The sequence below is a fragment of the Lytechinus variegatus genome, chromosome 7 (genome assembly GCF_018143015.1).
Source record: "Lytechinus variegatus isolate NC3 chromosome 7, Lvar_3.0, whole genome shotgun sequence".
In the NCBI taxonomy this organism is placed as follows: Eukaryota; Metazoa; Echinodermata; class Echinoidea; order Temnopleuroida; family Toxopneustidae; genus Lytechinus; species Lytechinus variegatus.
In genome coordinates, this window is record NC_054746.1 from 32,709,972 (window position 1) to 32,723,313 (window position 13,342).

A 13,342-nucleotide genomic window follows, 5' to 3' on the forward strand; every position below is an offset into this window, starting at 1 on the left:
GGTTCCCTCTTTCACAATTTTTTAAAATGAAGCCATGGCAGTTTATTGGCCGAGTTGGTTCAAGTTTCATGAAACAGGAACCTGCTCTACCAGCCTGTACAAAACGTTCACCCTGACCCTATATGCAAATTCTGAATTGAACATAAAGGGAAACAAAAACCGTGTGAGTGCACTTAAAAGGAATGATTTCAGTTTGTTTCCCCAACAAACAATTTCATTTAGATGTTATTAATATTTTGTTTGATACTGTTCTTTATTTGTAATTCACATGCTTATCCCCCCCAAAAAAAGTTAAATTTTAATTTTTCCATCTTGGGAAGTATTCAGGGGGAGAGAGAGAGAGAGGGGGGGGGGGGGTAAACTCAAGCCCTGTCACATCCATCTTCTCAAGTGCTTCCTTCTGAGTAGGCCTGAATAAAGTGTGTATTTGATGGTGACTGTTTTGGTCATGATAATGGTGATGATTAGGAGGAGGATGGTGATGATGTTGGTGATGATGATGAAGATGATATTTATGATGATAATGATGAAGATGATGGTGATGATAAACGGATGATGATGATGGTGATGATGATGATAAGAATTGTGATAGTGAAAATGGTGGTGATAAAGATAACAATAATTGTAATGGTGTGATGGTATTGTGGTAAAAGTGTAAAAAATATAATGTTAGGGTATATACCAACGGTGAATAACAGTTGACGAATCATTGGCCTAATTTTATATTTCTAATATTTCCCATAACTACTAAAAGTTCCCTGAGAGGAACACATTATAAATTGCAATATAAGCACTCAGAATTTGCCTGTGTTTGTTTTAAAGGGGGAGTGAAAATTGCCTCTCATTGACTTTGCAGAGGAATACGGGTACGGGTGGGGCCCCCGTCAGTAGCATTGTCCCCCGCCCCCCCAAAAAACAAACAGACTGAAGAATGTAAGGTAAATGCGCTTCTGCATATGCCCCAATATTTTTTAAATTATAAGTGCCGCATCACTTTGACTTTCTGCATTAACTCATTTTGTAACAACTAGGACATCACTTATCATGCAAACATGTATGGAGATATGATGATTTTATGTTAAAAAAATGGAAAATGGGAACATCATACTAATCACCTGTTGAATATTCATGATGTAGGCCTACATCTTGCATACAGGATAAATGTTCCCACAAAATATTGCTCGATAAACTTCAATAACTTTCTTATTTGCTATCAGATTTTGATAACATTTTTTTAGCATTCTGCTCAAGGTGAATTTTCCCCTAAATTTGAATAAAAAATTTTCACCCAGGAGTAGCCTATCAGTATCCCTTTACAAAAATACCAGTGATGCTAGCTATATGTGTATAAATTAAATGTGTTATGTAAACAAAGGCAAGCAAAATATGAAAAAGGGAAGTAAGCCTATATAACATACATTGCCCTGAAAAAAGACCATGTAAAAAAGTAAATGAAACAAGAGAAAAAAAGAGGGTGGAATATGATGTTGAATAAGAGGGGAGGGGCAGCACCTGGGAAGCCCCAGAAGCCCACCCCCCCCACAACCCGGGGCCCCGGCGGCATCTCGCGCCGGCGGCGCGATCGCGCTGCTTGCGCATCATAGCTATAGCCTTTACAATTGTCACGTAAAAAAAGGTAACCCTAGGCAAAGATGGCTCCTGCCATGGACATGTTGCGGCGATTGTGAATCGTGTTCCAACAAAATTGTAGGCAATTCATTGAAGGTTAAGAATTCGTCAAATAACGGCTTTATGTGTATATAATCATGGTGAGTTATTTAATTGAAATCGCATCTTCATATAGCCAGTAAAACATGTTAAGCCTCTAAATTAAGGGCTTTCTACCGTTTGAGACAGTCCCACACGTTGATTTTTACGTTAGGCATTCAAACTCAATTAGTGTTAGGATGGGGGGTCGGATGCACTCTAGGCGACACCGCAATACTTACCCGTGTTAAGAAACTGGGACTCCACTCACTCGCATTTGGGCCGCCCTAGCTTAGAACTAAGCTTTCTTTCCGTAAAAAAAATTATTCTTATGATTAAATAAATATTAATTAATACATGAATACTGTTAAATCGGTACTCACCGGTTCTCTTCTTGAATTTTCTGCCAATTTCCCACGATGTTGGCTACAATTCCGCGTTAAATTTTGTCGCCATAGAGAGCTGTTCATGCAACTTTATTTATAAATGGAGCGCCCTTTACGAGAGTTGTTAATGCCGCGGAGAAATCGTTAGGCATTTTGGCCTGTGTTCAAGGCGTAGCTGTTCTATTTTTATAAAATTATGTGTGAGATCGAAATCTCAGCGAGTAAACACTCTTCCAATATGGAAGAGTGTATACTCGCTGTGATATGATCCCGATAGGGAGGCGCAACACCCCCACCCACATGGGCGCAAACCCCAGGGCCGGGGGACATGTCCCCTCACCCAAAATAGTAGGGGGCACATTATGAAATGTCCCCCTACTATTTTTGGTCATTTCGTTCAAATTCGAAATGTATTTTGGAAGAGACGATCTTACTTTTGGCATGCCCCCTTTTTTTTGCTTGTTTGCTTGTCAAATTTCTTTTGGTCAAGATGACCTTCTTTAGAGGGTGATAAACCTTCTTTTTTTGTTTGTTTTTTTCTTGTCAAATTTTCCAGCCCCTGGTCCCCCTACCTTTGGGGAGAGATTTCCGCCCTTGCAAGTAGACATACTCTTGATATTGTTTGCGAATCTGCACGGGCGTCGATCGAGGGCTGGGGATGAGGAAAAGCGGTGAGACGAGAAAAAAAATAGAACTTAGATGGGAAAAGGCGACAGAAAAAAAGTGAACGAAAGAAAAATTAATGGAAAATAAAAGGGAGGAGAAAATAGGAGAAATGTGATGGGTAAACAAAATTATGGGGGATCTCACACGAGCAGTTGCTCTATATATTCTATGTAATATAATATATAGAGCAACTGCCCATTTTTAATGGTCCATAATACACCCACTTTCTTCTTTTTTGGAACGAGTATGAATTTATCTACTGATATACTGAATGTACAATAAAAGTCATTATCATGTATTTCTTGGCATTTCATTTACTTTTTTACCACAATTATATCACACAGCTGCTCGCATAGGCCTACGCCGTCACAAATAACAAAACAAAATCTCACTTTTTTTCTTTTTTGGTGGGGGATGGATTTTCCATATGCATACGTACAATTTTTTCAAATTATTTTTTTCTGCTATTTTCATAATAAACTTTAAATGATTTCGCCTTTGCACTATTATTTTTTAAAGACAAAATTACATCATCATCATATCATCGTCACCAACTTCATTCTCATCTTTATCACCACTACCACCATCATTATTATCATCATCATCATCATCATCACCGCCACCATCACCACCACTATCATCTTCACCAAGATAATTTTCATCATCATTATCATCATTGCCATCATCGTCTTTTTTTCTTATTTTTTCTCCTTCCTGCTTTTTTTCCTTCCTATTTTCCTCTTTTTAGAGGGCACACCACCACGCCCCCTTACTGGATATCCGCCTCTAACGTTTGTTGTTGTATATAAGTTGGCGGATGCCTCATGAAATGAAATAATATAAAATAAGGAAAGGGAAACTAATTAGAAAAAGGACTGAGGAGAAGAAAAAAGAAAGCCAAACAAACTAACAAGAAAAAACAATATCAAAATTTTGTTGCAAAGTCTTCTACGTCAGTTTAATAATTATGTTTTCAATGAAATGAGAACATAAAAAAATGAAACAAGTAAGATGGGCTATACATCGTAGCAAAGAAATAGAGGGAAGCTCCGAGACAATAAAAAGGGTGAGAAAAAGAAAAGACTTTGAAATACAACACGAGCATAATAAAAAAATATGGAATAAGCAAGGACAAGTAGCTGAGGGACACCCCCCCCCTCTCTCTCTCTAGTTATTTATGTATCAAACTCGCATACACAAGAATTTCTTACTAATCAAAATATTGCGAGCAAAAAGCACGAGCTGACATTTTTTTAAATATTCAAAACTGATAGAGAGACACATTTTAAACAATTCATGAATCATAATAATTATACAACTAGCTTACCAATCGAATCATTCGATTGCGACAAATGATCTGAGAATTAATGCTTTTAGGAATTCATTAAATTAAAGCAAAGTATCTCAACATTAAAATAATTAAGGCGGGCGCAAGGTATCAGCTAATACACCGATAATTTTTTTTTGGACATTTGAAGTATTTTCGGTAATCATGAAAAAGATTGATATTTCATGAAAGCTCAAATCCCGAAGAGCGGAATATTTTTATTAAATGACTTTTTCAAAAAATGTTCTGAGCCCCATTTAATATTTGATTATAAGTCGATGCATTAAAAGCTGAAAAAATAAAGTATTTTGTGTTCCTCTATCATAATTGTCTTTCTCTTTAACCCTGGTTCTTTTTTTTCTGGGGGCATGACGAAAACCTCTCGTTTAAACTTTGAGTCATTGCCTTTGAAAGAGGGGAGAGTTCCAACTCGAAGAAGCTTATCAAAGAAAGTAAACACAAGTACCCCCTTGTGGGCAACAGTTAACCGCATCAATGAAACCCATTAGGTTGGATAGTCTTGTAGTCAGACATTTGTTGGCGCAATTTATAGTCGTTCATCTCTCTCCCCCTCTCTCTTTGCTCCTGCCTGTATCACTTTGTCATGGTCATCTCTCCCTCTCTTTTCCTCTCTCCCTCTTTCTTCTATACTCTTCCGCTTGATATCATCATTCATTGATTCTTTTTTTCTTCTTTATATACTTCTCCCTCTGCTTCTTCTTCTTCCCTTCTGCCTCATCCTCCTTCCTCATTCTCCTAGCTGTTTCACTATCCACTCCCCCGGTCCACTCCACTTTCCATCTGTGCAATTGATAATGAGTGCATACTCACTCTTTAATATCTATTGCGATCTACTTTCATACTTTAAAAAAATATTATTTATTAGGAGTATTATCATTGCCACGTTTAACCTCATAATTCCATCATTTAATTAAAAGTTTTGAAGTGATTCACACCCCTCTCATTTACATTAGAAACCAAAAATACACTTATAGAACAGTAGTCTGGTCTATGAATTAGACTAGTCAATGATAACGAGTTTGCTGTCTTTCAGATTGAAACACTGACTTCCGAGTTCCCGAAGACTGTCTACATGGGAAACTCGGAAGTCAATGTTTCAATTTAAACGAGGCAAAATGCGTCCGTTCGATACGAACACATGAAGAGCGTTGACAGCACGCTCAGCAGAGAGACACTGAATATAACATATCTTGGCTTATACTCGGTCCTTTTCAGAAATTCAAAGTTATATCTGGGGTAGCTATCAATTTAAGAAGCCTTATAATAAAATGAAGATGAAATAACTAACAAGAAAACGAATCATGATGTCCAGAAATTCAAGCTAGTCAGATTAATCTGCACTTGCGGTAAAACTAAAAACCACAGCCAAGGTCAGTGATGGGCGATGACTATTGTGTAAACAACATATTTTGGCTACTCCCTTCGCAATGCAAGTTGATCATGTCTGTGTTTAGAGGATTCTTGAGTAATATTTCATCTATTTCCAATCAAATTTTCATGCTTTAAAGCTTATTCTGGGATACAAATTCTTGTTAACAACTTTTCCATTATATTAAAAAGAGACAACTTTTGTGACAGGAGAGTATCATTCAACCATGCAGCTTAGTAGGAATTCAGTAGTTGTATATTCTGTGGTTATCAAGCCCTTTATGCCCTTATCACACCCGAGGGCATTCTGTGGTCTGGGGGACAGATAAGTTTTCTTGGGGTGCTGCAGAGAAGTCAATGTTTCAATTCCGAGTTTGCCAGGGCTAACTCGGAGAGATTTAAACAGGAGATTTTCGTAATGGGAAGCATTTTGGTTAAAAAAAGAGAGAAAAAAGATAATTGCTGGCTTGTGGACGCCCGGTGTGGACGGTGGTAGGGACACCCCCCCCCCCCGTAGTTACGCCAATATGGGACCAAATGATCCTAAATGTCCGAGGCGAAACTTGTGCAATCAAACGTTATTTCTGAATAAATTAAAGCTTGCGCTGTTCAACTTCAATCTCTTTCAGCTAAATTTGCGATGAACGCTGCGTTATGAAATATATAATTATCAACATCTGGCAAAAAGAATAACCGACCGATCACCTGACGAGAACGCGTATACGTGATCTGCATATCAGGTCCGATCGAGAGTCAGAAGTGAAGGACAACTGCCAAGAAAATCAGGAAAAAGTCGTCAAAATGTAAGTTCCCCTTCATTTCTTTCAATTTTTTGTTACTTATTGAAGCATAAATGTATCATTAAAGCAAAATTTCAACAAAAGCCTCAAATTTAGCTAGTACTTTTGTTGAAATTACAATAAATTTAGATCCACATAAATCTCTAACCCAATTTTAGCACTGATGTCGCCTATGAGGTCCATACATGTAATGTTTGGACCTCATTGGTACTAGGAGTGGTCGGATGTCCGGACACTTTATACTTTCGAAGCCTTTTTTTGTCTTTGGAATACACTAAAATATGAATTCAATAGTTGTAATCATCTCCCATTTTGTTCTTTAGAATATTTCCTAACATTTTGTACTAAAAATTTATGAAACTTCGCTTGTAAATTTTCCAAATGACTTTCTAAAATTCTAAAATTGATCGTCCGGACACACAACCTGTCTGGACACACAACAACTATACTTGCTCACTGAATATAACCCAGGGAGTCGTGACAAACTCGCATGTTGCGTGAGTGTGTGAAGTAAAGAAAGTGAGTTTTGTTCATTTTTGAACAGGCAATTTATGAAGGCTTTTGTGTCTAACAATAAAAATATTTTTGAAAGTGAGGGGAAAATGAGGTTAGTCACTTACCCCGGGGTCACTTAGTGGAATAAAACTAAACTAAAGCGGGTCTGAATAAATGATGCCAATGGGCTAGAATTGCCAACAATGTTAAATGTAAATTAAGAACAATTTATGTGTGGTAGGGGGTCCTAAAGCTATGCACCAATACAATGTGCATGCAATTTCAATTGCAAAATGTGCACTCTGTGTGTGGAGCTAGTGACTGCAGATGTGACGAACGATTTCTATATTCAGTTTTTTTCTACAGTGTGACGAACGATTCCTATTCAGTTTTTTCTACAGAGGCTGCAATAAATTGCTATGTGCAGAGAAAACCAACAACTCTTTGGAATTTTGGAGTTATATTTACTTTGATTTTATATTTTCCTAGAAGAATATGAACATTATTCAGAAGTTTAGGCACAGGAAATACTTTTTCTTTGCATGATAAATTGAGTGCATAGCTTTAGGACCCCTTCTATATTGGGCGGTGAAATCAAGAAGTGTTCGGAAAACACGGCGGGATTTTCGTATAGTGAGTTTTGTGATACTTTCTTATTGGTTTTGTTTTTTACGATATAAGATAAGATAAGATATTTATTCGTCTTTCTGTCTGCACATACATTTATCTTACAAGTGTGATTTCACATTCTACAAATGAAAATCAATTAACCATAAATCATTGTTACAGTAGAGAAAAAAAAAGAAACACAGCAAATAACTAATTACGTATTGAGAGAAAGACAAGGAGAACCCCTGAAAAAGCAAGGCTTGTAAGGCTAGGGTCTCCTTTGTTTCAAGTACATGACTAAATAATATTCAGTGTGTACATGTAATATCCTTAAAAATACAAGAGAAACAAAACAACTAAAAAAAAGCAACAACAATAAAACACACACAAAAAAGAAAAACTAAAACTAATCAATGACAAAAACACACTAAAAAATAGAATACATTGCTTGAATGTACAATTATGAAGTCTAATAAACTAACAACAATATGATATAATTAAGGTATATATGATGGAACAAGGAATAAGTATGGATAATATGGCATGAAAAAAAAGAGGAAGATCGTATGTAAAATAGTAAAGTAAAAAACAAAACATGACAAAGGTAAAAGATACACAAGAAAAAAAAAAAACAAACAAACAAACAAACAAACATGGGCTGACCCTCTGCAGAAGAATCCAGTTAGACAAGATACAAAATAAATAAATATTGATATATCATAACATTCTCCAGTCTTATATACAGTTTTTTATAGGCTCCAAAATTAAAAAATAACATAGTATATAAAAGCATATCTTAACCTAAAGCAACTCACAAATAACAATTAAGAAGATAACCTTTAAGTACACGCTGAAAAGTATAAATGCTTACAGATTTTTTAATATTTGAATTGAGAGAGTTCCAGAACCTGGGTCCTGTATTTACAACTGTCCTAAAAGCAAAACTTGTATGTAACTTTGGTAAGTGGAATGCAGAAGCATTTCGTGTATAATACTTATGTATGTCACTATTTTTCATGAACATTGTGACCAGAGCTGGTGGCATGATGCCTGCATTGTATGCATACATTAGAGTACCAAGTTGAAAATCATAGATATCTTGTAATTTAAGAATTCTATGCTCATAAAAAAGTGGGGTAGTATGCGAGCGATAGTTAACATTACAAACAATTCTTAAAGCTCTTTTCTGAATCAAGTACACCCTTTCTAGATTAGTTTTAAGAGAATTACCCCATGCAAGAACACCGTAATTGAGATAAGGGAGAATTAGTGTTGAATACATCATACAAAGAATATCAGTAGAGAAAAAGGATTTCAATTTGTATATTACACCACAATTTTTTGATAATGTCTTACATAGATGATTTATATGGGTTTTCCAAATCAGCTTTTCACTATATGCAACCCCAGAAATTTGGTCGTCTTTACTCTATCTATTAACACATCATTAAATATAACATCACCTGGAACTTCTCTAATCCTGTTGCTAAAAAGCATGTAATTTGTTTTCTGCAAATTTAGAGATAATTTATTTGCTTGAATCCACAAAGTGACTTTCCTCAGTTCACTATTAACTGTTTTTAAAAGGGTCTCAGGATTTCTGTGGGAATAATACAAACTTGAATCATCTGCAAATAAAATGAATGATAAAATATCAGAGGAATAGTGAAAATCATTAATATACACAATAAATAATAACGGACCAAGGAGGGATCCCTGGGGAACACCACAAGTGACATTCTGTAAACCTGACTCAGCATCCTTTATCGAGACAAATTGTTTCCTGTCAGCTAAGTAACTCTTGAACCAGTCCAATGCTGTACCCCTGATACCATAATGTGATAACTTGCCAATCAAAATATCATGATCTACTGTGTCAAAAGCTTTCGAATAATCAAGAAATATACCAATTGTATGCATCTTTTTGTCTATGGATTGTGATACTTTATCAATAAAATGTAGCAAGGCATGGGTGGTGGTATGTTTCTCACGAAAGCCAAACTGAAATTTAGAAAATATATTACTCTTGTTGAAAAATTTCAGAGTTCTAACATAGATCACTTTCTCAAGAATCTTTGAGAATGCAGTCAATAGAGAAATAGGTCTGTAATTATTCAGATATTGAGGGTCCCCTTTCTTAAAAATAGGTACGACCTTCGCAATTTTCATGTCAGTAGGAACTTCCCCACATGACATTGATAGATTAAAGACATGAAGTAGGGGTTGAATAATTCCTAAGATAATTTCTTTAATTAAGTTGTTAGTAACCCCATCATAACCGGGACTTTTCCCGTTTTTAAGAGATTTCACAATGGTAAGCAGTTCTTCCCGAACTACTGGTAAGAAAAATAAACTTTACTATTTCGCTCTTTCATAAAATCTCTGTAAGTCTGCTGAGAAAGTGGCACTGCCCGTGAAAGTTTTGGACCAATGCTGCAAAAGTAATCATTAAAGTTGTCTGCTATAATATTCCTTTCTTCCACCACATGACCGTTAATTACAATACTCTTTACATGTGATATCTTTTCCTTTGACTTGAATACTTTCTTAATCACTTTCCAAGTTCCCTTGATATTGTTTCTTGTTGCTTGAAATTGAGTGCAATAATATGATTTCTTTGCAGTACGAAGAACTGAAGTAAGAGTATTTTTATAATTTACATAACGTTTACGTGAAGATTCAGTACCACGCACTTTATACGAATAATACAGCTTGTTTTTCTTGTTAATGGATCTCAACAAAGAAGCACTAACCCATGGCATAATAGGAACAGTTTTACGATTTCTTCTACTTTGCTTTACGACTGGTACATTTTTATTATACAGAGACATGAATTTTTGTAAGAACCTTTTAAACGATATGTTCACATCATTTTCTTTAAGAACTTCACTCCAGTCAGTTTCCATTAATGCTGCTCTCAGCTTTGCGATATTAGCGGAAGTGTTTTTCCGAATTGATTTGGATTCTTGTCTACAGCCTCTATCCAAGTTTAGACGAGCGAAGATTGGGAAATGATCTGAAATATCTGATACAATGATCCCTGAGGATGGAAAAGGTTGTCTATTACAGAAAATGTTATCTATGAGCGTAGATGAAGCTTCAGTTACCCTTGTTGGTTTAATAATTAATGGCATTAAGGAAAAAGACAGCATCATATTAAGAAATGCATCATAATGATAATTTTCATCACACTGAAGGAGGTTTATATTATAGTCACCCATTATGAAAATTGTTTTGTTTACGAAAAGTGGGTTTGAAAGAATACTATGCATTTCGTTCACAAAACTCTCTAAGTTACTCTGAGGAGGTCTATACACAACTCCAAATAAAACATTTCTTTTTCCTGGAATGAAGCACTCTGCAAATATTGATTCCATATGCTCAGCCATCATATTTAGCTCATCCCTTAATTGAAAGTCCACCGAATCTGGAATATATAAAGCGACTCCACCTCCTTTTTTAGCATATCTATGATTAGACACAAGATTATGACCAGGAATACGATAAAGATTTGAGTCATTCTCACTCGAGAACCACGTCTCAGTGACTCCAATCACTGTTTTACTATCTTCAAATTTGTCAATTAGTGTACTAAATGCATCCAAGTTCCTAGGCATACTTCTCATATTTAAATGCAAGACAGTAGCAATTTCAAGATTGTCTTGAAAACTATTAATAAACTGATTTTCTGAATAGTATTGACAGTTAATTGCAGAAGCATGTCCTAAATCATCAGTATCACTAAGCTCTAGTATTCTTGAATTATTTTCTAAGGAGCTACAAATGGCTTCTTCTATACTAATCATTTGGATGTTGAGTATACAATTTCAAGTGAAATCTAACTGTTTGCGCCATAAAGAACATGTCAGCATGAAAAGGAAGATTGTCAAGATGCACACATAATATATAAGAGAAAAACATACAACAATGTATATAAAATAAAATGAACATATTATATAAATTACAAAAGCAAATGAAAAAAAAACAAAAAAGATGATTAGAGATTGTAATAGAAATAACAATGAAAGAAAAAAAAACACAAAGGAAATTACAAAGAAAAGTTGAATGGAAAAAGAAAAGTAATTTTGGGTTATCATGGGATTTGGCTTGCAAGGAAATAACCTTTTATTCAAAGTGGGCATATAGGTCAGCATGATATCCTACAATAGGCATTAATTATAATTCAAAGCTTCAAAATGTCATCATCACATGTGATGAGTTTTTTCGTAAGTCCGCCTCCCGTGTTTTTAATTCCAGCGATTTTCGTCTAGTGAGTTTTGTGATACTTTCTTATTGGTTTTGTTTTTTACGATATATAACACAAATTTGTTAAAGATGATCTGTTAGAAATAGAATATTAAAATTGGCATGGTTTTTATTGTCTGTAAACAAGGTGCGTAGCTTTAGGTCCCCTCATCATACTTACTTTTTACCTATTTTTCTGTATTGGTTGTATTTTACAGATGAGTGGCAGTCAGAAAAGGAAGAGTTATGCTCCTACAGTGGAGCAGCTTAATGCAGACTTTTTGACACAGCTTGGTAGTCGATTTTGGGCTCCAAATAGTCCTACACCACATTTGGCCTATGATCCAAAGGTGGGTAAATGGAGATAAATAAATCCAAATAGTAGTTGATTGCTGTGCAGAACTCTTCTTCATTTTGTTTTGATAAAAATAATCCATTGTATCAGATGTTTATGAATCAGAAATAATGTATGATACATTGTAATGGTTCTTACCCCCCCCAGTCCTTGAGATTATAAACTAAATTAAGGTACTGGATTTTAATAAAGAGATGTAAACTGAAGACAACAAGTTAAATCTATTATTCCCACCTATAACAAGCGGACATTCGTACAAAGGAGAAGAAGCAGAGGTAACAAAATTGAACTCATAATGACTCTCATTGGTGTTCTGTTTGTTTATAAGTCGAAAGCAGCAAGAGTATTCATACTTAAATGTTTGCTTGAAGATTATTTTCTTCACATAAAATAAATTACAGTATTTTTACAGTCTTTTTATCCCATTTGTGTAATTTCCCATTCATATTGTAATAATATCAAACCCTTCTCGCAAAATGAATATCTTTGAAAACCCTTCAAAATGTTTAACAGAATGCCTCTTATTTTAAATGTCAAGAAGTATGTATTCTTTTCTTTTATTCACTAGGTGATTGAAGATGTTTACAAGAAAGAACTCTTGAAGAACAAGTAAGATCAAAATGACTCTAAGGGAATTTGTTAAAATGTTAATAGAATGCGATTCAAGCGATATAGCATTTTATGGATGAAGGAGACAAGCAGTCAATTCCATAATTGTAAATGATTGCATGATTTATAATTGATTTTGAGATTTGAAATGGATTATTTTCTAATTTGACTTGCCATGGATTGCAATTTAAAAGTTTCTTGCAATACGCCAAATAGAAAAAAGGTTCTATTAAAATATTGATCTTAGTTATATTCAGTATGTCTTAACCAATTACCACTTCACATGTCCAAGCACTGAAATCAAAACTGTAATTCCTCTGATATTGACTTTAAAATGCATATTTAAAATTTCCTGCCTATTCTGTTAAACATATGCATAAACTTTTTGTTTCTTGTACATTTATTTAAATTTTAATTTGTTTTTTAGTCTTTCATTTTTTCTTTGTATTTTTATGTGTTATGTCATTTTGTTTCAGTATGAGAGTACCTACTAAAAGCTTAAGTTTCTTGAATTGCAACCTGTGTTTATTTTTATGCATATTTTTTAAATTGCAATATCTGTAATAAATAAAATTAATTTAATTGAAACTCATTGAAAACAAACGACATAAAAAGTAGTGTTTAAGGTTACCTTACTCATGTATTGGTTGTGTTACAGAGTTTGATTGAATATACATATAGATAATAAGAAAGTTATCAGATGTAAAGATGTGATCAATAAAAAACAAGTTGTCACCTGTGTGATGTAGAATGC

The 13,342-nt window shown here is 34.7% G+C and overlaps 1 protein-coding gene across 1 annotated transcript in view; it reads left to right on the forward strand.

Moving 5' to 3' along the window:
• The first annotated feature begins 1,647 nt into the window (after positions 1-1,647).
• Positions 1,648-13,342, forward strand: part of LOC121419048 (RNA helicase aquarius-like) — a 37,534-nt gene continuing 25,839 nt past the window's right edge. The window contains exons 1-3 of the mRNA XM_041613333.1: positions 1,648-1,769; positions 11,843-11,974; positions 12,548-12,588. Of these exons, the coding sequence (XP_041469267.1) occupies positions 1,767-1,769; positions 11,843-11,974; positions 12,548-12,588 (176 nt within the window). The 5' untranslated portion in view covers positions 1,648-1,766. The remainder of the gene's footprint in view (positions 1,770-11,842; positions 11,975-12,547; positions 12,589-13,342) is intronic.